At 45.7% G+C, this 26,927-nt stretch overlaps 2 protein-coding genes across 3 annotated transcripts in view; one reads left to right on the forward strand and one right to left on the reverse strand.

Moving 5' to 3' along the window:
- The window catches only part of TTC9 (tetratricopeptide repeat domain 9), a 35,482-nt gene extending 17,917 nt beyond the window's left edge, over positions 1-17,565 (reverse strand). The window contains exon 1 of one of the 2 annotated variants that reach the window (XR_010839504.1): positions 16,957-17,459. Coding sequence is in view for 1 of the 2 variants with exons in the window: in XM_059055943.2 (XP_058911926.1) it covers positions 16,957-17,356 (400 nt within the window). In the remaining variant the exon portion in view is untranslated. Of the gene's footprint in view, positions 1-16,956 lie in introns of both variants that reach the window. The other variant, XM_059055943.2, reaches the window with a different exon arrangement.
- Positions 16,416-26,927, forward strand: part of MED6 (mediator complex subunit 6) — a 185,631-nt gene continuing 175,119 nt past the window's right edge. Inside the window, exon 1 of the mRNA XM_067028242.1 lies at positions 16,416-16,504. The gene's annotated coding sequence lies outside the window, so the exon portion shown is untranslated. The remainder of the gene's footprint in view (positions 16,505-26,927) is intronic.

Below are 26,927 nucleotides of genomic sequence, written 5' to 3' on the forward strand. Positions count from 1 at the left end.
GGCTTCTCTTTTTTAAGTCCTAAAACCACCTGCATCTCCAATTCCATTGAGAGTCGGCTGTGATCCTAATAGGGCTGACATGACACATCTCTGGTTTCTTCCTGAAACAACATCCATCTTAGCTGCTGCTGGCCAGACTAACACCAACAGTATTATTTTTTAATTGAAATTTTTATTGAGATAATATTTGATTCACATACAGTTGTAAGAAATAATACAAAGATCCCTCGCACCCTTTATCCAGTTCCCCCAATGAAAACATCTTATAAAACTACAGTATAATATATTGACTACCATTTTGACACTCATACAATCTGCAGATCTTATTCAGGTTTTCCAGCTTTACTTGTACTCATTTGTGTGTGTGTGTGTGTGTGTTAATTCTATACCATTTATCACATACGTGGTTTCCTCTGTCTACCCCCAAAGTTAAGTTACAGAACAGTTCCATCACAGAGGGATCCTGTTGCCCTTTTACAACTACATCCATGTCTCTCCTGTATCCCCACCTCCTTTTTCACCCCTGACCACCACTAATCTGTTCTCCATTACTAAAATTTTGTCATTTCAAAGTGTTACATAAATGGAATCATAGAGTATGAAGTTGTTGAGAATTAGCTTTTTTTTCACTTTGCATAATCTTGAGATAATCCCCTTGAGATGCATCCAAGCTGTTTCAATATCAATAGTTCATTCTTTTTCATTGCTGAGTAGTATTCCGTGGTATGGGCGTGCCAGAGTTTGTTTGACCATTCATCTGTTGAAGGACATCTGGGCCATTTCTAGTGTTTGGTTATTATGAATGATGCTGCTATGAAGAGTTGTGGACTGCATTCAGTCTCTCACCATTTAGTATGATGTTAGCTTTAGTATTTTTGGTAGATGCTCCTTATCAAGATCAGGTAATTTCCCTCTACTTCTAACTTGCTGAGAAGTTACCATCTTTCTAATACCTGTGAATTATAGTACAACCCTCCCTAATGGTAACGCTTTCACAGAACATGTAGGGTGGTCTTTTTCTAATAAGGCCAGATCTACAGGTACAGTCATCAAGTGGGCCCTTTTGTTTTCCAATGAATAAAATAATTTCTCACAGCCATAGACTCAGCTCATGCCCGTCATGGCAGCTATTTATGACACATACCTTCTTTGCGTTCCAGACAAGCCATCTGTAGGGCATCTGTAAACCTTCACACAGCAAAACTACATCATACTGGTTTACACATATTGTATGCTCAGTAAGTAGCAATACCAAACATTTATATAGTTTTTCATGACTCACTTGACCTTGACAGTGACTCTGGGAAAATAGGTCTTATTAGTCCTGCTTCCAAGAGCTGAGGCTTAAAGAAGTTAAGTGATTTGCTAAGGCCATTTGAGCTTTAGGGGAAAGAGCCAGGACTGTCTAAGCCCAAGCCCACATTGGTTCCACTCCAGCAGAGCTGGTGGGTAAAGAGGCCTGGACTCTCTGATCCCTCAAGGTCTTTTCCAAGTCTAAGGCACTGAGAAGCTAGGACAACTTCCTGCTGACTCAGGAAGCCAGCACCCTTCAAGTGGCAGTATCTTCATTCAGATAATTCTTGCCCTGCCTGGCACCTAGATAGAGTTCCCCCATCACTGCTGATGCTGTTCCCATGACCAGGAATCGTCTGGCTTTACTCATGGGCTAAATCTCCTCTGATTCCATTCACATTAATTTCTGACCTTCTGTTTTTCCAATCTAGCACATGCTTACCCTGGATTCAAATAAACATTGCCAAGTGTTTGTTTGGTTTTGTTTTAGCAACATTTGTCTTGGAGGTCTCTTTACACCATTCCCAAGCTGCCCTTTGTTTCCCACCCTTCGAATTCTTCACATGGATGTCCCCAGCATCTCCACACAATCCTGGGTACGGGCTCTTCGTAAACTTATTCGATGAGGATTCATTCATCACAGCCTGTGCTGGGGCTTTGTAAGGAAATGGACAGCATTCAAAAGATATTGATATCTTCAAGGAGTTTATATTCTTCTTATTCACCCTGTGTTGGCCACTACTTGGCTGTGAAAGGGGCAGTTGAAAGAGCTCAGGTGAAAAACCAGTCTAAGACTCTTATAAGCTAAAGGCTTATGTTGACAGACCTTTAAGGGATATCGAAATCTGCTCAAGAGAGTTGTAAGGCCAAAGGCTGAGGTCAGCTCAGCCTTTTGCTGCCTGTCACATGCTCCTGTTCATGAGGGAAGGGGCAGACTTGGGTGCTACAGTAGCATACTTACAAGTTATCCCATCCATGGCCCCCAACTCTTATCGACTTCATTGTGGTATATACACAGAGAGAAGCGATGTAGTAGGAAGAAGGTAGGACAGGATTACTGTTTGTCTTCATTAACACCCTTTCTTGGGTTAGAAGTGGGACTTCGGAAGGGCCAGTTGGGCCATCTGGAATATGACAATGGGTATATACCCAGAAACATTCAGAAGAAACCCATTGCCTGATAGTATCTTTACCTTGTTGGCTCTGGCCAAGGACACATGTCATGCCCATTGGCAGGAATTCTGAGCCAGGATGGGGGAAAATCTCAGAAGCCAAAATGTCATCTTGTTCTCTTTTTAGACTTTAAAAAATACCTCTCCTGTTCTGATCACCTCTCCCTCCATCCTTCTGTGACCCCAGCAACATCTCTCCTGTTCCTATTGCTTCTCCTGCCATCTTTCCATGACAACAGGGCAAATACCATGTAACCAGATATGTCTGGGGACAAGTTCGTTAACAGGCACACATGTAGCAGAAAGAGCACCTCTGTGGCCTCTCTGTGGCAGCACACTGTGTGTATTAGCAAAGTATTGGAAATAACTTAAAGATCCATCAGTAGGAGACTGGTTAAATAAATAACAGGGCATTGGTATATGGAACATGACACAGACATTAAATCATGCTGTAGAAAAATAATGACACTGAAAAATGTTTTTAGTGTAAAATATTGGTGGAAAAAGTTGTGAACGTTTGTGCAGTACAACCTGAATCTTGTGAAAAATAAATGTGTGTGTGTGTGTGTATCAGGGTGAAGAATGTGTAATAACAGGCATCAGAGTTCCTCTTAGGGAGAGAAGAAATTATCTTTCTTTAGAATATCCTCATCAACTGTGATTTTATTAAAAAAAAAAATCACCTCTGCCCATTATGTCTTCAAAGAGAGCAGTGGGGGAACCTGGGAGGAGAGATGCAGTAAAGGCTTCTGAAGGGTTTACTGAGCAGAAAGCACTGGCTGTTCACAGAGCACCAATTTGGAGAGACCCAGGGTCATGAGAGGACTCCAGGCATTATGGCAGAGGAGAGCCTGTAAGGCGGGATTAAAAGGAGGCTCCAGGGGACATGGCTGCTAGTGCTTTTATTCCCAGGACACCTGATCAAGCCAGGGGCTTTCCTCATCCGACATGAGGAAGCCAGCTCAGTAAACTGGCGCCAGCATAAGACACAAGAGAACAGGCAGAGCAGGCATGAGGCTGCCAGCTTAGCAGCTTCTCCCTCTTGCAGGGGCCTTGCCTTCCTCCATAGCCTCCTTTCCCCAGCGCACCAGTCAACTTTCTTGCTTGTGAAGCTCCCCAGGGAACCCAGCTGATCACAGCATGTATCTTCTCTTCCTGGAACATCCTTGCTCTCTGCTCTCAGACTCTGAACTGGTCTAACTTGTGAGAGAATCCGAAGTTCTTTCCCTACTAGTTCAGTTCAAAGAACAGGTCAGAGAATCCTGGGGCAGAGGATAGAAAGTGGCAGAGAACAGACACCGTCTAACTGAGGCTTATTCGCTTGCACGACCTCAGGCCAGAGACATGTGTGCCTAGAGCCCAGCAGTTTCTTATTTATTTATTTATTTATTTATTTATTTATTTATTTATTTATTGTTCGCTGTGTTGAGTCTTCGTTGATGCATGCAGGCTTTCTCTAGTTGCGGCAAGCGGGGGCTACACTTCATTGCCGTGCATGGGCTTCTCATGGCGGTGGCTTCTCTTGTTGCGGAGCTCAGGCTCTAGGCGTGTGGGCTTCAGTAGTTGTGGCACGTGGGCTCCGTAGTTGTGGCACACGGGCTTGGTTGCTCCGTGGCATGTGGGATCTTCCTGGAGCAGGGCTCAAATCCACGTCCCCTACATTGGCAGGTGGTTTCTTAACCACTGCACCACCAGGGAAGTCCCAACCCAGCAGTTTCTAAGTGTTTTCTGGACCACCTTATATCCTGAGAAGCTGGAAGCAGGCCTAGACCTCAGGGCCCAAAGGCCCTTGGTTCTGCTGGAACTCAGTTGCCCTTCAGAGGAAGCCTGATGGGTTACTTGTTCATCCAGCCCCGTGGGCCCAGGTAGGAAACATCCATACCAAAGGCTGTTGGCTCACACATTGTTTGCCTCCCCTGCACTTAAGAGCTGAAATTTGCTCTTAAGTGGCTACAGTGCAGGGCAGGCGAGCAAGGTGTGACCCCTCTTTTGCTCACTTGCTTCCCATATACCCCCATAGCCTCCTTTGCTGAGTCCTTTCTCCTCCCCTCTTGCACACTTTCCCGCCATAGTACCTACCAGAGTAGGAGTTAGATTTACACACAGCCATCATCTATTAAGCATCTGTTACGTGCTAGGCACTGTGCTAGGCATGCGTGCATGTATCCTTTAATTTCAATCACCATCACAATCCTGTTTGGTGCATACTACTACTCCCATGCTATAATGGAAACAGAAGCTTGTCAAGATTAGGACCATCCCAAGGTTAACGGAGGAGTCGATGGGAAGTCAGGAGTCAAACCCAGATCCTCTTACACTAAGCAAAGATCTTTTCCATCAGGCCGCCTTGCCCTACAGGTTTTCTGCTCCTCTGTGCTCCCTTTCTTCCCTCCCGTCTTCACTGGCACACAGGAACACAGCCCTTCTCTCTCTCTCTAGGTATCAGGGAGAATTCCACACAAGTTCCAATGACCCAGTGGCACCTACAGCCTAAGGTTCAGGTCCATTCAAGAAAGGAGCTCAGTTCTGACTCCACATGAGCAGTAGGCCTAGAATCGCATCCCCCAAATCCTCAGATCTGGTCCAGACTCCTCAGGGCTCTCCAGTCTTGAGTCAATGGTGGCAACTCTCTGAGATGCTATAGCTTAGACAGAAACTGTTCCCTGAAACTCTTGGCCCTGCCACTGCCAGTTCATTTCTTAAAAGCTTTTTTTTTTTTTTTCTTCCCCTCCATCAGAACTTCCTGGCCTAATACAGCTAGTCTTGCCAGATTTCTTATGGTGAATGACTGCCTGCTTAGAATCAAAGTCTGAACTTTGGAATAATCTGAGAAGGTCTAGCAGCAGTAGGTAATCTCTGGTGCCATCAATTTAGATTCCAGGGCCCAGGCAATATTTTATAGAGGCTCCCAACCCCTACTCTGGTTTCTCTCTGAGACCCTCTGTCTGACTCTATCGTCCTGGGAGACTGCCATTTACTTTGGTTTACCCTCAGATTTTCAAGGTTACCTTGGAAATCTTAGCTGAGATCTTTACGCTTATCTGTCAGCACATATCAGTAAACTGGAACAAAAGAGAGCTTGTTTCCTGTTTCCTTCCTAAATCTGGTTGCTTCCAGAGAGAGAGGCTAGAAGGTGGGGGAGAGGGGAGCTAGAGGGTCTTCAAACTCCTAGACGGTTCAACACTTCTGAAATGGGACTTGGAGGGCATCTGACCCAACACCGATTGTTTACATATGAGGAAACTGAGGCTCAGAGTGATGTGACTTTTCCAAAGTCACAAGTTAGCAGAAAGCCCTTGCTCCCCAAGGAGCAAGTTAGCAGAAGACTCTAGATTAGAACCCTGTTCCCACAACCGCATGTCATGTTTTGAGGAGAACACAGTGGATTTGAGATTTGGGCTGTGAAGAGCCATGGCAAGTATCCAATAAAGATCTGATGAGTGAGTGAGCTTCCTTCTGGGTGCTGTGTCTGAGCTACCGATGGGCAGGATTTCCTAGACTCGGGGGCCAACAAGACTCTTGGACATGGACCACCCATACGGTCCCTTCCTCCACACCAGCGGCACATCACTAATGCTCAGGACCAGTTTGTATCGCAAGCTCTGACCCAACTTTCTTCCCTGCCTCACCAGCAGATTCAAACCATCACTCACGTGCTACTGAGTCCAAAGGGGCACCCCCCACTGTGGGGTACCATGCTGCCAGGATCCAGCCCTATGTGGGCATTGGGGTGGTGGGCACTGCAGAAAGGATAAGTCATATTATGGGATACTAAGAGAAAGTTTGAGGCTTGGGATAAGTTTGCTTGACATCTTTGGTGTTACAGTCTGACGGGATTAGACAAGGCCCAGATAATATCCAGAACGGCATTAAAAATTATGTGTATAAGGTAGGTTTTCTTTGGGAATATAAAAGAAGAAAGCAAAACTACCCGTCATCTTTCTACACAGATAATCCTGTCATCGTTTTTCTTAAAAAATAAAAGTAATAAGGCATATACTTAGAAAAGTCATGCACTATAGAAAGGTTTAGAATAAAAAGTTAAAAAAGGACATAGAGGAACCTTAAATGCATATGACTAAGTGAAAGAAGCCAGTCTGAAAAGGCTACACACTGTATAATTCCAACTATAGGACATTCTGGAAAAGGCAAACTATGGAGACAGTAAAAAGATCAGTGGTTGCCAAGGGTGGGGTGTAAGAGATAAAGAGGCAGAGCACAGAGGATTTTTAGGGCAGTGAAAGCACTCTGTATGGTACCACAGTGATAGGTACATGTCATTATACATTGGTCGAAACCCATAGAATGTACAACACAAGAGTGAACCCCGAAGTAAACTGTGGACTTTTGGTGATCATGACGTGTCAGTGTAGATTCACCAACTGTAACAAATGTAGCACTCTGGTGGGGAGTGCTGATAACAGGGGAGGCTAGGCATGTAGGGGTGCAGGGAGTATATGAGAAGTCTCTGTCCCTTCCCCTCAATTTTGCTGTAAACCTTAAACTGCTCTAAAAACAATGAAGTCTTATCTTTAAAAAAAAAAAAAAAAGTGAAAGCCTCTCCCCAATTTCTCTGCCCAGTCCCCTATTCAAGTGAAGTGAACAGCTTCACCTGCATAATTTCAGATAATCTTCTTGAGAGCAAGTACCGCACTAGAGTATATGTTGATGCTAGTTTATACCTTTTTTCTTTTTTTAAACACAAAGCAAATAAACACTGTTTTGCATTCTGCCTTTTTACGTAATAACAGATTTTGGAGACTGGTCTCTATCAGTCCACACGGAACTCTCCCATTCTGGGTAATGGCCACCCAGTTCAGAAAGAATGGAGAATTATTCTTTCCAGAGCTGGAAAGGACCTTTGAGATCCTGGACTCCAACGCTCGGTTTTTAGACATCAGAAAACTACGGCCCAAGAGGTAAAATTCCTGGACCCAAGGCAGCTGGTGAGTTAGAGACAGAACTTGCTGTGCATATCACTCTTTAGCAAGTCATGCTTCCACTGTGTCTTTGATGGGGACGTCTGAAGGCTTTCAAAGGACGTCTCTAGCATTCTGCTCATCAGAAACACTTGCTTGACTGTATTAGCAAGTGCTTTTTTTGGTGGAGTACGTGCATTTGGGGGGCAGTTTTTTTGTGTGCGTTTGAAACAAAACGGGAGAGTCAGCGTCAACAGATATTTAATGCAGAAACCACGCATCAAGAGGGTTTTCCTAGTAGGTACTACCCAAGTATCCCTTTTGTCTTAAAACTGTTAGAATTAAAGGTGGAAATTTCCTTCATTGGGCAGTTCCCACTTTAAAAAAAAATTTATTTATTTTTGGCTGCGTTGGGTCTTCATTGCTGTGCGCGGGCTTTCTCTAGTTGCGGCGAGGGGTGGCTACTCTTCGTTGCGGTGCGTGGGCTTCTTTCTCATCGCAGTGGCTTCTCTTGTTGCAGAGCACGGGCTCTAGGCGCGTGGGCTTCAGTGGTCGTGGCACGCGGGCTCTAGAGAGCAGACTCAGTGGTTGTGGCGCACGGGCTTAGCTGCTCCGCGGCATGTGGGATCTCCCCGGACCAGGGCTCGAACCCGTGTCCCCTGCACTGGCAGGCGGATTCTTAACCACTGCGCCACCAGGGAAGCCCCAGTTCCCACTTCTTATTTCTATTCTTTTTTTTGTTCTCCTAAATATCCCTGCCCACTTAAAAGGATAATTTACACTTCTATTACTTTGTAGTTTATAAAGTACATTCATACGTTATCTTCTTGCTTTTCACCCTTATCTTGCGAGTCAGGCTAGCATGATTATACCCATTTAATATGTGGGGAAACTCAAGACCAGATTAAGTTCACATATGTAGCGAATGTGCCACCAGCTGTCACACGAGTCTCCCTCAGTTCCCGTGCCACTAGACACAGGGCCAACTGGTCTATTTGCTGCTGGGTTTGGGGGAGGGGTTGTTTTTGTTTCTTGGGAGATGAGGTTTTGGCTCACAGAGTTAGAACTTATCAGCCAGGCATAAAACAACAAACTAAAAAATAAATACTACTGGGCTTCCCTGGTGGCGCAGTGGTTGGGAGTCCGCCTGCCGATGCAGGGGACGCGGGTTCGTGCCCCGGTCCGGGAAGATCCCACATGCCGCGTAGCGGCTGGGCCCGTGGGCCATGGCCGCTGAGCCTGCGCGTCCAGAGCCTGTGCTCCGCAACGGGAGAGGCCGCAGCGGTGAGAGGCCCGCGTACCGAAAAAAAAAATAAAAAAAAATAAAAAAATAAATACTACTTTACAGGATGTTAGGAGAGAAAATGTTCCATGCCACACAGAATAATACTGTGTCCAATCTCGTTTAGCACTTAAACCAGAACATATTTTTAAATGATGGTATCATCACTCTCATGACATTAAAACTGACCAGGTCTGGAGTAATGCATCTGGACAAGTCCAGATGGTACTCTTCTAATGGGTCATTTCCCATCATTGTATCCACAAACTGGTTACTGAAAAGTAATGGCTGAAATGAATTCCTACTCTTAACACATCCACTTAAATTTCTGAAGACCTCTTAACTGGAATTCACACGCTCTGGAGCAAAGGGGATAAACACTAGGGGGAGGTATGGGTGGGGCTTCTGTAAGCCTCTAGGCTCATTAGAAATTATGACTCATCAGATTCTCATGCCTCTCAGGTCACCTTCCTAGTGACACAGAACCTGGTTACAGAGAGCAGGACAGTTTCCCCTTAACCCCCCAGGATGGTCATGGAATGGGAATGCTAATCACACAAGGAACAATCATGGTAAAAGGAATAACTTACAGGAGACAAGACTGGAGGATGGGCAAGCGAGTTACCCTGAAAATGTCAAGGCTTTTCCTTGTTACAGTGATGAGATGTATTTTTTTTTTTTTTTTTTTTTTGTGCGGTACGCGGGCCTCTCACTGCTGTGGCCTCTCCCGTTGCGGAGCACAGGCTCCGGACGCGCAGGCCTAGCGGCCATGGCTCACGGGCTTAGTTGCTCCGCGGCATGTGGGATCTTCCCGGACCAGGGCACGAACCCGTGACCCCTGCATCGGCAGGCGGGCTCTCAACCACTGCGCCACCAGGGAAGCCCGAGATGTATTTTTTGTTGCTTCAAAAGATAGAAAGAATATGGAAGGACCGATAGAAATTTCAAGGAGGCACATTTTAGTACCTAAGGAAGAAACTTCTAAAGATGGAAGTTGTGGGGTGAATGGTTAGGACTTCAGGCTTTGGAATTACAGACTTGGCAGATGAGAAATCCCAGTTTGCCACATACTACCGTGTGACCATGGGCAAGGGACTTAACTGTTCCAGCTTGAGTTTTCTTTCTCACAAAGTTACATAGGTATATATGTAAGTTCATGAAAGGCAGTGACATTGTTCTTTATGTTTACTCCTGTGTTCCCAGCCCTCAAGGCTCAGCGTCTAGCACCTATTAGTTGCTCAATGAATATTAATGAAATGATTGAATTTCTTGGATCCTTAATATGAGACAAATGCTGGGATAAGCATTTTCACTCCTTTCAAACACATTTATGGAACATCTACTGGGCGCCAGAGGCTGGGCTCATCCTGGTAGCCTTTACTACCATTATTGTTACTGCTATTATTATTGTAGTTGTTGTTTTCTGGTGGTGGTTATTAAATAAGTCACTATAGGTAGTGGTGAGTAACCCTATTTTTGGAAGTGCCTAAGCTCATGCTGATAACAAGGTGGTAATGTTGACAAGGAAATTCACAGACCTCTGTAAGGTATGGAGTCATAACCAAATCTGAAATCGTAATTCTGGTTTTCCATAACTCTCAAGCTAGCTAGTTAGCACTTCCTTAACACTTTTGTTCTTTTCACACAGACACACTGTGGAAGGGAAACCTTTGCTCCACAAGCTTCCTCTCTGTAAACGCTGTCTGTAATTTCAGTGCTGTTTTAAATTCCTTTTGGCTGAAAGAGAAGAGAAGGTCCACTTGGATATATTTCAACCCAGGATTCTTCTAGTTCAAGTCAGCTCTCCTCGGCACTACACATTCCCCTTCCTTTTTTTTTTCTTTTTCTTTAATTGAAGTATAGTTGATTTACAAATGTTGTGTTAGTTTCAGGTGTACAACAAAGTGATTCAGTTTTATATATATATATATATACCTCATACTTTTTCAGATTCTTTTCCCTTATAGGTTATTACAAAATATTGAGTATAACTCCTACATCCTGCTTCTTTTTTTTTTTTTTTTTTTTTTTCCGGTACGCGGGCCTCTCACTGTTGTGGCCTCTCCCGTTGCGGAGCACAGGCCTCTGGACGCGCAGGCCCAGCGGCCATGGCCCACGGGCCCAGCCGCTCCGCAGCATGTGGGATCCTCCCGGACCGGGGCACGAACCCGTGCCTCCTGAATCAGCAGGCGGATTCTCAACCACTGCGCCACCAGGGAAGCCCATCCTGCTTCTTTTTAAAAAATATTTGGGAACTGTTGGTTTTGAGTCCTACCAGACATGGCATCATTTCATTGCTGATATGAAAATGTGTATGTATGTTTAAAAGGAAGATAATGAGCTTTACACTGCTTGTGATCATTTCAAGGCCATATGAACACCATGAGGAAGACTAAACTCTTTTAGTCTTCTGTAGTATTATCTTTGGCTTCTTTTAAAAGTTTGTTTGTTTGTTTTTGCTGCACCATGTGGCTTGCGGAATCTTAGTCCCCTGACCAGGGATCGAACCCGCGGCCCCGGCAGTGACAGCACCGAGTCCAGTCCTAACCACTGGACTGCCAGAGAATTCCCCTATCTTTGACTTTTTAAATGTCTGGTACCAATGTCCGTGCTCGAGCTGTGCTTGCTGCTATGTAATTAGGAATGGACCACACTAATCGCGTTGGTGATAATGGGCAACTCCGGTCCCAGCATGGACATCTGATTTCCCCAAGCCACATATATGGGAATTAGGAAATTGCTGGTTGGCTGGTTGGTTGAAACATTTGGTTTTCATCCTAGCTCTCTGGAGGAGGCACAACCTGGTGACGAAAGAGAAGAGCTGGCAGGAGAGAATGTCCCATCTGAAGGTCACTACCAACTTGTGAAGCTCTGTGACGCTTTTGGCCACTCCACATCTTGGCCTTCCTGTCCATCCTGCAGCCAAGTCCCCTTGCCTTGGATGGGGCACTCCCATGCCTTTTGGCTGTAGGGACTCTTACTTCAAGATATCTTAGTTTCTGGCTACGAGCCACCCACCCAACTCATTACTTTTGCAGGAACTTCAGAATCCTAATCCTAATTCCTTTTTAAGGAATTTCAGAATCCACCTTAGAAACTCAGCCCAAAGTCTACATTCAGAATATTCTCTCCTGGAAAGCATTCTACAAGTTTCAAGTCTCACATCCTTTCTTGGAAGATGATCTTTGAAGCCACATGTACAAGCTTAAGATTTATTGGCCAAGGGGCTGCCTGAGGAACAGCCTCAGGTTAACAATGGCTTGGCCAAACTCTCCCATCCAGATGGCAGTATCTTGGCTGAGCATCTTAGCATGAAGCCCCTCTTCTTTCCCCTCCTTTGCCAGTTCTTATCCCAACAATTCATCTTCTGGCTACCAGGTTACTGCTTGTGTCTAGCTCTTGACCTCTTTTTTTTTTTTTTTCTCACTGAGTTCTTGCATTTTGTAATTTATCCATCTTCCTGCTTGGTTCTTTGGTTACCACACCAATTTCCGGGGGGTACCTTTTGTCTTAGAATCTGCCTCAGGGTCTATATCTAATTCTGTCCACCTTAGATGTATACGCTCAGTCATCTTCTGGTGTCCCACTGCAGGGGCGGCTTTAAGGGTGCAGTCACATAAGACCCATGCTCAGAAGGGCCTTGTATTTGGTTTAATGCTCTGCTGTTGACTTCTTGACATTCTAATTATTTTATCTTTGAAACTGTGCTTTGTAAGTGAAGCCCGATTGGATAATGGAGCATGAAGTTGAGCAGAAGACAGAGGTACAACTATTCTTTGCAGGCCCATGTAGTATATAGCATTCACGATGCCCCATGAGCACAGAATTCCAGTGGATCCACAGTGCAGGGGAGTTCAACAAGCATAAGTAAGAGAGTGTTAGGTCAATAACTAAGTAAGCACACGTGTTGACAGCCCAAAGAGGCCAGGCTTTCCATTCAACCCAGAAATTGCTTCAAATGCAGAACGACAGCAATAGTGTTCTAAGAAACAAAAATAACCTAAAACCCCATCACATCCTTTCTTGCTTAAGTGCCCTGTACTAGCCAACCACTTATGCTGAAAATGATGACAGAGGAGGAAAGACGAGGGTGGGGGTATGGAATAGCTCCTTTTCCTTTCCTTACTCATCAGAAAGCCAAGACTGGTAGAAAGTGCACCTATAAAGTATGCATATAAAAAACGAAATAAAAGCAGTTGAGTTCGTTTTGTCAGCATTTCCATGGTTCCAGTAAGAATAAACTACATATGCATGCACAAGCTATGAAACGTGAATTGTGTAACTTACATGATTTCATATACCAGTTAAGTGTTCTTATATTTCCACTTAAAACTGGCATTGCACACTATAAAGAGGAATAGTAAAATCATGCCAATAATTTAAAATTGTAATTTTCTTGAAATGACGTTAAATAGCAGATAAAAATACCATTTCCAGTCAAGAGAGAAACCATGGAAGAAAGGGAAAAAACTTTATCTTTTAAAACTTTTAATGACAACTTTCTCCTGCTTTTTTGAAGAAGGAGTCCCACATTTTCATTTTGCACTGGGCCTCACAAATTATGTAGCTGGCCCCAGTCCCATGGCTTCGAGACACGTCCACAAGCACTGATAAAGCTGGCTCCCATCCAGGCCTTTTTCTTGTGTGACTTCTTTAGGCCTTGTCACTCCCCTGACCTGGGACTTTCAGTTGGCATCAATGGATATTATCTGCCCCTTTGGTAAAAAACAGAACAAAACCAAAAAAACCCCGCCCAAACATAGCTCTAAATGGACGGGAAAATGGAGGTAAAATGATGTGGTAGGCACTTATACAAAGTCACAGCGTATGCCAGGAATAGGGACATAAGCTGACTCTATACTCTGACTCTAGCCTTCAGATCCAATGCCATGGCCTGTCAGCACCCATCTCCACTGTGGGCATTTGAGTCCTGAACATCATTTGAAAATACCAAGAGTCATGCATTGCAACATTTTGATCAAACCCAGCTGGGGCCACTACAGCCCCACAGGAACAGCTGTAACGCAAAAGGTTCTGTCCTTCAAGAGGTTTTGCACAGAACATTCCAAGGCTCCAGGGGAGTCCTGTGTCTTGTTCAAGGTCAGTGGGAGTTGATCGACAGGCCAGTACATGCTTCTTTTGCATCCTTGCTAAGAATCACATGTCTACGTCTTCCCAGGCAGAATATCTTTTCTAATCATTGTATCAAAGTCATTAGAAATTCTGAAGGAAGAAGATGCTTCTCATTTCCTTCCTTGAATTTCTTAGAGAATAAGACATGCAAAATCAAATCTGGGGGTCTTGCACCCCTGGCCAGATCCCTACTAATCAGAAGGAACTCCAAGCCGGAACAGACCACAGCCACAGGCACTTTGCACATTGCCTGCACACCCTTCAAGTGGTCACCTCAAGTCATCCAAATGGATTTTTAGGTTAACATCTCTTAACAGATTCTAACTGCCCCCTTGCTGTTCTCTTCGAGCCTTCCATGCATAGTGCAAGGGTCCACTGAACCTAGGTTTCCTCCCGAAGCCTCATAATAGTCTTTTGTTTGGTGCTGAGATGCCCTTAGCAACATAGCCTAATCCTCCAAGTGTTTCTAGGCTGGTTCATGTTGCTTCTAAACCCCAAACCTCTCCCTCTATGCACAGCCGTGTGGAAGGACAGATCCTTGAGGGAACCAACATTTTCAGACTGCTCTCTCCTGAAGCCCACTGGGTTGCTCAGCCAGCACTGCAGCTCCAGTGGAAGGGCCAGCTGCCTTTTTGCTGGAACAGACTTGCAGTTGCTGTCTCCTCCCTTTAATCAGGCACGGTGGGGGGAGGGGAGATTATCTTATGGGCCACCCTGCACTGTTCTGGTTCTAACAGCAATAACAGTGACCATCTTTCTTTCTCTTTCCATCAAATGCTCATTGTAAACACACATTTAAAAATTTTAGGTTGCCATTTAAAATAATCTTCACAAAAGTATTTTAGTGAAATGTAAAAATGCTCTGACACAATGGCAAGTGGGAATAAAAACAGGATACAGGAGGTCCTTAGCTTTGTAAATAGCTTGTTTAGGTATAGAACAAAATACAGGAAGGAAATATATCACAATGGATTTCTTTAGGTTGGTGGGATTAAAGGTAATTATGTGGGCTTCCCTGGTGGCGCAGTGGTTGAGAGTCCGCCTGCTGATGCAGGAGACACAGGTTCGTGCCCCGGTCCGGGAAGATCCCACATTCCGCGGAACGGCTGGGCTCATGAACCACGGCCGCTGATCCTGCGCGTCCGGAGCACAGAGATGCCCATGTACGGCAAAAAAAAAAAAAGTAATTTTGTATTTTCTAAAAGAAAATACATTTTATAGGTAAGCATTACTTTTGTAATCCATAAATTATTAATATTAATAAGTGGTGAGAACCGGAGAAGGCCGCAGAGGGGGAAATCTGCCATTGCTACTTTCCATTCTCTCACCGCTAAAGTTTTCCAAAGTGTGTGGAGGGGTGGGTATGGAAGTGGAGGAACCGTCCAGATCTTAGCCCTGCCCTGAGTGGGCTGGCCTGACCAAGGACGCAGCTTTGGTTTCACCTTGGAAATGTAACCACTTCTGGGGTAGAAAGTAGGCAGTGCTCGCCATCGGCCTGCAGCCAAAGCATGGGGTGAGGGGCAACCCTAGAATGCCCATGGAAAACACTAAACATAAGACTCTATTACCACTCTGAAATCACTGCATTAGGGATCCAGAGGGCCCCCTCCTCCACCCATGGCCGCTCTGCCCTTTATATTCATCAGGCAGTAATGAATATGCCAGAGACTTACGGGAAACAAAGGGAATCCTGGTGTACCTTGTGATGGATTGAAATAGTCCATCAATGCTGTATTCCTACTACTTTATCTGCTGCCAGTTATTACTAGTACTGCTATCAGCACCACCATTTCCACAATTGCGACTACTACTATTATCATTAATCCTTTAAGTTTGTAAACTACTTAACAATCTACAAAGTGCCTGGGCTTTGCCTGATTAAAGATGACACTGGACGTGGCGTTATGGGAAGGCTAGAGGTAGGCTGGCGCCAGAGATCTCAAAGGGAACAGAGCTGACTGGCCCTTAGGAACAGAGCAGAATTATCCATACATTTTTTTCAACCCCCAACTGTCTGGGCCCCAGACAAATCCACCGTCCCCAACCACACCCATTCTCCCAACTTGACTCTGCTACAACTGTCCAGGGCTAGTTTAGGCAACTTCAAGGGTTCAGGATTAGGAGTGATGGCCTTTCTCTGGTCAGAGGAGCTGGATCATGCCCAGATCCCACCAAATGGGGTGGGAGAAGAGGAGAGAGAGTGTTTTTCAAATATAAGGCCATTGCCTCTGCCAACATCTTCCACTTTCTCACATGAAGGCCCTGGAGTGACCCAGACTCCTCCGGTTTTAGAGACTTTAAAACGTTCTGTGCCAAAGTTAATTTTTGAAACGCCCGACTTTGACCTTAATCCCCAAAGTGTACTCGGGAATGTATACCTCACCTTCTCATCCCAATAAAAGGGCTCCGTTTTCCTCAAGCCTAGCAGCTAGCTGGTGTGAGAACCAGTGCTACACGGAGTCAGGCAGGGAGGAGAGCTAGAAGACAGCACAGCTCAAGCCCAACCTTGGACTAGCTTTCCTTTGAGATCGCTCTCTTCACCTGGCAACAGGGGCCCCAGCAGAGCTGAGAGAGAAGGAAGTGCATTTTGGAATCCATTTTGCTTGAGATGCTGAAGGCATCGTAGCAAACTGCCCTTTGCTACTGGGGCCAAAGAAACTTGGGGAAGGACTTGACTCAGAGGGATGCGGTCAGCTGCGGGGAAGGTGAGGGCGAGCTCTGGTGCCAACGATCCCTGAGGCAAGCAGCCACTGGGCATGCCGTGGGTGCGGGTGGCCCACCCTGGGTGCTGCTGCCCGCATTTGGACCCAGGGCCACTGGCGACCAGTGCTAGCAGCAGCAGTCGCCGCCAGGCCGGCTGGGTCCCCATCTCTCGGTCCAGTTATTTATAGGCGAGGTTTACGAGGATGCGGGGTAGGAATGCGAGATGACAACGAGTTTTGGAAGGTATAATCTTAAAAGTCACACTTTTTCCAAAGCGCCCCCTCCCAGGCTCTCCTTCCCAGAGCGGCACGGTCCCAGCGGGGGCGTGTGCGTAGCGGCGCGCCGCGGAGGTCGGCTGTGCCCCGGAGGCCCGGGGCTGGGGAATGGGGACCGGCGCCCGGCGGGAGATCGGGAGGGCTGGGGGAGGAGGGGGCGGGGGCGCGGCGCGGCTCACCTGCCAGGCTGTTGTAGCAGTCGATCTCGATGGCTTCCACCGTCTTGCTCTGCTCCTCCGAGAGGCTCCCGGAGTTGGGGGCCCCGGCCGGGAAGGCCGCGCGCGAGTCCCGCTCCCGTTCCCCGGAGGCCGGCAGCAGCCCCTTCAGCTCCAGCAACGCCCTGTGGTATTTGCCGATGGCTTCGCGGAATTTCTTATCCTTGTAGCACTGCGCCCCTTGGCTCTTGAACTCGTGCGCTCGCCGGATGAACTCGGCTGGCTCCGCAGCCGCGCCACCCTGACCCCGCGCCGGGGTCCCTCCGCCGCCGCCCGGGACGCACAGCGGCGGCTGCGGCCGTTGAGCCTCGCCGGCTGCCGGCGGGCTCGGGTTCCCCTTGGCCGCCGAGCCCTTCCTCTCCATTCGGCCGCCACCCGGCGCCCAGCGCACTCCGCGATCCTCCCGCCGCCGCCGCCGCGCCCTCCCGGGTTTAAAAGCGCCGGGCGCCGGCCCCACGCCTGGCAAGCTTGGCCGCGGCTGTGACACCCCGCGGCGGTCTGTCGTCCCGCACTCCCATTCTCCTCGCCAGCTGCGGGAGGCTGCTCTCTCCTCCTCCTCCTCGGATTGCCTTCCCCTCCTTCCCTCCTCCCTCCCTCCCTCCCTCCCTGACTCCCGCGCCGCCCGCCCTCCTCCTCGCCCTCCTCCCCTCCCTCAACCTGCGGGCGGTGGCGACCTGGCCCTCGCGCGCTCCGGGGCTAGCGGTGTGGGGGACCGAGGGCCTGCTGGGGTTGGCGGTGATTGTCGCTGACCCGGAAGAAGCTTGGCTCGCCTGAAGGAGGGGAGGATTAATGACAAAGACGGGCCCGTTCTTTCCCATTCAGTCCAGCCCTCGGAGACGCGCCTAGTCTGAAAGAGCCACACGGGGGAGGGGGTCTCTGTGTGTGTGTGTGTGTGTGTGTGTGTGTGTGTGTGCGCGCGCGCGCGTGTGTGTGTTCTTTGCAGTGAGGCGTTAATATTTTTAAGGTGGCAGGGCCTCTTTTTTTGTGGATGCAGGTTGTCACTGAGGTGTGTCTTCGTGTGTGGCTGCCCAGGCGCCCAGAGCACAGCGGGCACTTCAGCGTGTAGGGCGCAGTATTCCAGGAGCCGCCGTGTGCTGACGCCTGGGTGTGCAGGCAGTTGTGCAGAATGAATAACAGACATCAGAGATGGAAAACACCTGTTTCTGCTGGTCCTCAAGGCTGGGCATGCGTTCAAATTTCCATTTACAGGACAGTTTTGCCCTGCTTCGGGAGGTTCCATCCCTTCGTTCATTCATTCTTTCAGCCTACCCTGAGTGGCGGCTGTCTACTAGGGATTTGCTGAGGTCAGGGGCAGACAAAGATAGTCAAGGAAGGGACTGCCCTGCTCACCATTAACTAACTCCCAGTCTACTGGGGGAGATACACCACCCACCGGCAGAGCCAGGCAGAGATTGGTTGTGTCATCAGGGAGGAACAGAAAGTCCTGTGGAACCCCAAGGAAGGGAAGCTTTGTACCGGAAATGGCCTTTGAAGGCCTTGACGGATGGGTAAGATGTGGGTATGAGGAGATAGAAGGAAATGACATCTCAGCCAGAGTGAGGAAACAGCAGAGGGCATGATGTTCAGGAGCTTGGGTGTGTTTAGGGCATTAGTGGTGTGATTTTTATGGCCTAAACAGAAGTAACTGGAAATGATTGGGTTAGATTATGGAGGCATTTGGATGAAGGGTTTGCATTTGATTTTGTAAACAGTGGAGAAGGCTGGCCTGTTTTTTAGTGCTCCCCCCTCCTTTATGATGCTGAGAAAAAAGTATATGTAGATATATTCTACAGCAGTGGTTTTTGAAGCATGGTTTCCAGGCCTGCAGCATCAGGATCACCTGCAAAACAGAAATACAGTTTCTAGGGTCCCACTCCAGACCTACTAAAGTCAGAAACTCTAGGCATGGGATCCACCCCGCCCCTCTTGGTTCAGATGCACACTCACGTTTGAGGACCCCTGCTCCAAATCCTTGCTACTCAAAGTGCAGACCTTGGGCCGGTAGCACCAGCATCACCCAGAAGCCTGTTAAAGATGGAGAATCTGCAAAATCCCAGACCTACTCACCCAGAATCTGCATTTTAACAAGATTACCAGGTGATTCATATGCCTGTGAAGAGTGTGAAAAGCACTGCTCTGGAGGATTTGCAAAGTACAGAAACATATAAAGAAACCCCCAACCCTACACCGTCACCCAGATATATTCTTTGTTAATATTTTGATGTAATTCCTACTGGTTGTTTTCTATACATCTGTATCTGTACAAAGGCTCTTTTAATGAACATGAGTGGTATGGGACGATACATACGGTTTCCTGCTCTTTTTACTTTACATTATATGGGATTAAATAGTCTTTTAAAGCCTTATTTTTAATGACTTCATAATAGTCCTTTTGTGTCTATAGCATAGCGTACTTAATCATTTTTCTGTGGTCAGATAGATTGATTCCAATTGTTTGGTATTATAAAAAACACTGAGGTAATACAAATAATAGATACCACTTATATCATAACAATCCAGTGAAATAGGTGCTATTATTATCCCTATTTTGGACACCAGGTCACAGAGACTTGCCCAAGGTCACACTGCTAATAAGAAGTAGAGCTGGGATTTAAATCCAGGCAATCTGATCTGAGTATCTATACTCTTAACTACTATATTTATACTTAAATTTTTGTCCTAATTTGTTTTTCCTTGCAATAACTTATGCTAATGTCTAAAAATGTCTTGGAACATACTTTCAATCTGCTTTTTAGAAAGGTTGTATTAACTTGACCTCCCACCAGCAACGTACTAGTTTCCCAACATCCTTGCCACCGTGGAGGATTAAATTTTTAAAAATATTTTCTAATTTGATAAATAAGAACTGTGTATCGAACAAACTGGGATATCTCTAATTTCAAGGGTGAACATTTTTCACATGTGTACTTGCCATTTGTATGGTACTGAGGGTTTTTATTTGGACACAGCCTTAATGTACTAAATTATACCTTCTATGTTACAGCACCTTACTTTTCTAAGTGCTTGAACTACTTTAATCTCATCTAATCCTCCTCATAGCCCCAGAGAAGGAAAATGGGTTTTTTTTAAACATCTTTGTTGGAGTATAATTGCTTTACATTATTGTGTTAGTTGCTGCTGTATAACAAAGTGAATCAGCTATACATATACATATATCCCCATATCCTCTCCCTCTTGTGTCTCCCTCCCACCCTTCCTATCCCACCCCTCTAGGTAGACACAAAGCACCGCGCTGATCTCCCTGTGCCATGCGGCTGCTTCCCACTAGCTATCTATTTTACATTTGGTAGTGTATATATGTCCATGCCACTCTCTCACTTCATCCCAGCTTACCCTTCCCCCTCCCCGTGTCCTCATGTCCATTCTCTATGTCTGCATCTTTATTCCTGTCCTACCCCTAGGTTCATCAGAACCGGAAAATGATTTTCTACTCACGCAGTGAGTTTATAGTAGTTTCTGGTCAGTGAGAGATCATACTAGTTCAGTGGTTAAGAGGCTTTGGACTTAGACGGGTGTGGGTTGGAATTCCAACTTTGCTGCTTCCTGGGCAAGTTATTCAACTTCTGACAACTTCACATTTCCCCACTCATTACATGAGGTTACTACTTCCTTCATAGAGTTGTTGTGAAGTACATTGTAAGTGCTCAACACATTATGAGTTTAATTATGACTCATTAAATCTCGTCATTATTGGATTACATAATAACATTATGGCAGACTCAGTCCATATTTGCCAACCCCTGGCCCTTTTCACTTTAAGGTATTGTGTCAGGTAGAGCAAAGACGAGAAACTGGGAGTAGGGTGCTCTGAATTTTTATCGTTGCCTTCCTACTTAGGTAGGAAGAGCCACTGAAAGCAAATATTAGATGAAGATACAGGCCTGGGATGTGGCTACTGTCAGAAATAAGATGTGAATTGGGTCATGATGGTCACAGTATTTAAATGTGAGAAGTGTTGATGTGCCCAATTGCTTTTTGTTTTCCTGCTGTGTCCTGGCTTAATGGTACCCAATTCTTCAATGTTGGGTTTGAGGACAGAGCTGCAAGAGACATGTAACACACGTAGTACTATCCTGTGTAGGAAACAGAGCTCAACCTAAGAGCTTCAGACTAGCTTGGATGAAGGAGAGCATGAGTGAGGAAGGGAGGGCATATTATGGGTGGAGGGATGGTGTGAGAGGAAACTGACTATGCCCATCTGTCCCACTCTGCAGAGCCGTGTGTATATGTCTAGAACAGTTTTGTTTGCTTGTTTTTAGTATGCTTCTGTCTCTGTCTAAGCCACTCATTGGTAAGTGTGTGCTGGTTTCTCAGAAATGGCCTCCTCCCTTCAAATGGAATTAAATAGGTGCCAAAGAGAGTTTCTCAAACATCTTTTCATTAACTATTGACTATATGCAGAGCACTATTTTAGCAAGTGAGTGAAGATCCAAATGACAGAAAATTTGGGCATGGATTTAGGATTCACAAACTCAGTGCTTCTCAAACTTTAACATGCATGTGACTCCACAGGAGATCTTATTAAAAAGCAATTCCCTGATTCTACTCATTTAGGGTGGGGCCCAAGAATGTGTATTTTTAACAAACTGCCAGTAGATGATGATACTGCTGGTCCATGGCCCACATTTTGGGGAGAAAGTATTTAAAGGAAGGGGACATTCCATCTCTCCCTTTCTCTCCTGGTCTTTGCTTTCTCCCAGAGAAGACTTGTTCATTAGATTGGGCAGATTCCGGGAAATTAATTGGTCCACATTTCACAAGGGCAGGGTTCTAAACCTCCATGCAGTTTCCACTTCTATTTCGTGCAGCAGGAATAGGTAAGCTGAGCTAGAGCCTCCTCTTGGGATCTCGCCATCTTGTTTTCTCTTCCTCAAATGCATAGCCAACCATACTTTTTATTGCTTCTATTTCTGTCCCAGTATGGCAGGACAGAGGGTGAGATTTTGGTGTGTAGGTCTTTACTATTGGCCTTTACTTTTCTCCAATCTTGTTTTTACAGGAGAACTCTGCACTAAGAAATTGGGCACCTATTCAGGTGAAAATAAAGTAATATTTTGACTTCTCATCTATAGATGGTTCTTGAATGTATTGCTTGCTCATGAACCTCACAGGGGAGAACGATGGTTGAGCCATAGTAGGTTTCTACTACACGGTTGGTTTCATTGATTCTTTGGCCCAATGTCATCAAAACCTCTTCCTTCATCCCTAACAGGAAGCACTGGGCATAGGCCAATGAGTCCTATGGATGATCATACCACTAATGGTAATAGCTCATTGCTGCTGAGACGTGTTGCAGGATTTCTTAGAGATGTATGTGGATTATTTTTTATTTTTTTGTGGTACGTGGGTCTCTCACTATTGTGGCCTCTCCGGTTGCGGAGCACAGGCTCTGGACGCACAGGCTCAGCGGCCATGGCTCACGGGCCCAGCTGCTCCGCGGCATGTGGGATCTTCCCGGATCGGGGCACGAACCTGTGTCCCCTGCATCGGCAGGCGGACTCTCAACCACTGCGCCACCAGGGAAGCCCTGTGGATTATTTTGATGGGAAGAATTTGGTGTGGTACACAGCAGAAGGCACAGCGCTCCTGCTGGCTTTATGGGCCTCAGGCTCTGTATCTGCCCTTGGTCCTGACCTTGTTTCTGTTTCTTTGCGTCTCTGCCTTTCTCACTGCCTACTGGTCTTAGAAGACTGAAGCCTCCCTTTCTTTCCAAACTCTCTCTGGAGCTTTCTTACCTCCTAAACAGATGGCATGTGCTGCTTTTTTCTCTTCCTTCAGCTCAGTTTCTTAAGCATATGTGAAAGACATATATTTGAATCTCTTTTATACTAATCTAAGCTGTTCAGGGTTTGGTCACATGCCAACAAAACCAATGCTATTTTGGGGATGTTTTTCTAATTGCGCTCAATTTCACAATTTACCTGAGAAAATTACAACATTTCCATCACCAGTTTTTAATCCATATTCAACCTTCAAAATTCCCTCTATGGACAAGTGGGAGATTTTTAATTATCTCATGCCCAGATGTAACATTAACCATATGAGGCTAATGTGAGTTTCATATTTTCATCCCCCCAACCCCACCCCAACAAGAAATTTCTCTATAATTCCAGAGCCTGGTTCAGTCTGGTCTTATTTAGAAAAATAAGCCCTCTCTATCTATCCTCACACTCTCTTGCTACTCAGTCCATTCTGCACACCCCTGTCTTCCCATCTCCAATATCAATTGTAACCCTCCATGGGGGCTATGATGTCCGTTATTTGGATCTGCTACCCTGTCTTCCTTAAGGGATTCTTCCTTCCCCTATTCCATGTGGTCCTGGTAGAGCTGTCAGTCATGGTGTCTATATTATGATTCATTTTTTATTGTTTTATTTTTTATTATTTTTGGCTGCTTTGGGTCTTTGTTGACGTGAGCGGACTTTCTCTAGGTGTGGTGAGCAGGGGCTACTTTTCATTGTGGTGCACAGGCTTCTCATTGCAGTGGCTTCTCTTGTTGCAGAGCACGGGCTCTAGGTGCGTGGGCTTCAGTAGTTGCAGCACACAGGCTCAGTAGTTGTGGCATGCAGGCCTTAGAGTGTGCGAGCTTCAGTAGTTGCGGTGCATGGGCTCAGTAGTTGCAGCACACGCGCTCTAGGGTGTGGGCTTCAGTAGTGTGGCACACAGGCTCAGTAGTTGTGGCGCATGGGCTTAGTTGCTCCACGGCATGTGGGATCTTCCCGGACCAGAGATCGAACCTATGTCGCCTGCATTGGCAAGTGGATTCTCAGCCACTGCACCACCAGGGAAGTCTAGAAATTATGATTTATAATAAGAAATATATAATTGATCTTTATTTCTGTTTCTGGCACAGAGCTCCTAAAACCCTTGGAATTTCCTGAATAATGAGAGCAACGAAGGTGTCTTTTCTTTATGTTGATGAGATGATTTTGGAACTCACGTAAGTAAGGCTGGAGGCTGGTTGCTAGTGGAGTCAACCATGTGATTAGAGGACTGGAATTTTCAGTCCTTGGACATCCAACTTCTGGGGAAAGGGGGAGGAGTTGCAGCTGGAGTCCAATCACCAATGATCAATTATGTAATCAATCATGGCTATGTAATGAGGCCTCCATAAGAAAACCAAAAGGACACAGTTCAGAGAGCTTCCGGGTTGCTGAACACACGGAGATTTGGGGAGAACGGGTTGCCTGGAGAAAGCATGGAAGCTCCGTGCCACTTCCCACATATCCTGCCCTATGCATCTCTACTATTTGGCTGTTCCTGAGTTACATCCTTTTATACTAAATCGGTAATCTAGTGAGTAAATGGATTTTCTGAGTTCTGTGAGCCTCTCTAGCAAATTTATCAAACATGAGGGGCGGGGTGGGGGGGGATTATGGAAACTTCTGATTTACAGCTGGTTGGTCTGAAGCACAGGTAACAACCTGGACTTGCAACTGGCATCTGAAGTAGTGGGGGGGGGGGGCAGTCTTGTAGGACCTGTGGAGTCTGATGCTATCTTTGGGTAGACAGTGTCAGAATTGAGGTTAATTGTAAGACACCCAGCTGGTGTCTGAAGTATTTCTTGTTGGCGTCAGGTGGAACTCCCCCTCCCCTACACTGGAATTGGGTGCTCAGAACACCAAAAAGAGTGTCTGAGCCTCCATCTTCTCCTGCTAGTGCCTATTCTAGGCTTGGCCAATCATATCATACCATCTCTCTACCCTGTAGTATTTGGTCAGGGAGGAGCACATGACCCAAGTAGAGAATCAGAATTTTCCCTGAGAGATATATACAGACATTGGGAGAGAGTGGTTTTTTAAGTTGGGAGGATTTGAGGTGGGGGCTATCGATGGCCATCTTGCTTACCACCTAGGGAAGGCCTATCTGAAAACTGAAGTTGAACAGAGATAAAAAGGATATGAGGGAGAGATGAAGCTCTAGTGGTATCCATTAAGTTCTTAGATCCTGCAGTTTTTAATGCCCAGATACTTCCTTGGACTTCCTAGCATGTGAACCAATCGTGATTCCCCTTTACACTTGAGCTTGTTTGAGTTGTCATTTACAAGTGAAAAACTATGGACTTATATGTTCCTTCTCTGGTATTTACCCTTTTCACCTACTACCCACTGCCACCCTAGTTTGGCTGCTGTTACTTGTGGCTGGTAACCACAGCCATGTTCCCCTGCCTAGAAAACATTTTTTAAAGTTCTTTTACACTCTTCAAAAGTAGTTTACTTATTCATTTATTCTTTTTTTTTTTTTTGACAAAGGTTTATTCTTTTAAAACTTTATTTATTTATTTATTTATTTTAGCCGCAACCTGCAGCATGCGGGATCTTTGAGGGATCTTAGTTCCCCGATCAGGGATTGAACCCGTTCCTCCTCCAGTGGGAGAGCGGAGTCTTTACCACTGGACCACTAGGGAAGCCCCTTATTCATTTATTCTTAACTTTGTGTTATGGAAAAATTTTGAACATACATAGAAGAAATAGCAATGTAACAAATCTTCAAGGACCCATCATCCCACCATCATAAACAATTAACAGCAACCCATACTTGTTGCCATATGTTCAGTTTTTCATACATGTCATTCTCTCATATCTTTATACCTTTGGACTTCCAGTTCCCTGTGTGTTTCATCTTTCTGTATTTCTCATTTACTTGCTCTTAGAGCATTAGGCCTTTCAGGCAAAGTCACTCAGATTTGCTTTAAGACAGCACAAATGTCACTTCTATTGTGAAGCCTTACTGACCTCTATGTACATATTTGGGCAGATTCCGGGAAATTAATTGGTCCACATTTCACAAGGGCAGGGTTCTAAACCTCCATGCAGTTTCCTCTTCTATTTCGTGCAGCAGGAATAGGTAAGCTGAGCTAGAGCCTCCTCTTGGGATCTCGCCATCTTGTTTTCTCTTCCTCAAATGCATAGCCAACCATACTTTTTATTGCTTCTATTTCTGTCCCAGTATGGCAGGACAGAGGGTGAGATTTTGGTGTGTAGGCCTTTACTATTGGCCTTTACTTTTCTGCTGTGTTCTGATAGCTCCTTTTTCATACTTTTATATTACATAACATTTATTCATTCAACGTTAGTTCAACAAACACCCATTGAAAACATTTACCATTTCAGTCATTGGAGATCTATCAATGAACAAGACAGGCAAAAATTTTCACATTCATAGAATGGAGGGAGACTGACAATAAATATCATAAATAAATAAATTATATAAGATGTTAGAATGTGATGAGTGCAATTTTTAAAAAGGGAGTTTAAGGGGCCAATTGGTGTGTGTGCGTGTGTGTGTCTTCAAGGTTTTTTTTTTTTTTTTTTTTTTTTTTTTTTGCGGTATGCGGGCCTCTCACTGTTGTGGCCTCTCCCGTTGCGGAGCACAGGCTCCGGACGCGCAGGCCCAGCGGCCATGGCTCACGGGCTTAGTTGCTCCGCGGCATGTGGGATCTTCTCGGACCAGGGCACGAACCCGTGTCTCCTGCATCGGCAGGCGGACTCTCAACCACTGCGCCACCAGGGAAGCCTGTCTTCAAGTTTTAAATGAGGAAAATCAGATAGGCCACACTTATTACACTGCATGATGGTTATCTACTTGCTTTTTTGTCAACTAGACTAGAGCTACTTGAAAGTAGGGATTGTGTCTTTTTTTTTGTAGTTTTGTAATGGTTGTGGAAAAAATGGAATAAACAGAAGAATATAACTCAAAAGGCTTTTGGTATCAAGATTATATAATAAAAATTAAAATTTCCTTCTACTGCTGGACTCAGTCTTCCCAAATCCTTCCTAATGGCATCCACTGTTCCTTGTTTCTTGTGAATCGCTCCAGAGGTTACCTATCCATCTATCTACCTACCTTTCTATCTATCGATCTCCATATCTATCTTAAATTATAAGTATTATCCTGAAAACCATTGTATTTCA

The sequence above is a fragment of the Kogia breviceps genome, chromosome 3, assembly GCF_026419965.1.
Source record: "Kogia breviceps isolate mKogBre1 chromosome 3, mKogBre1 haplotype 1, whole genome shotgun sequence".
Classification (NCBI taxonomy): Eukaryota; Metazoa; Chordata; class Mammalia; order Artiodactyla; family Physeteridae; genus Kogia; species Kogia breviceps.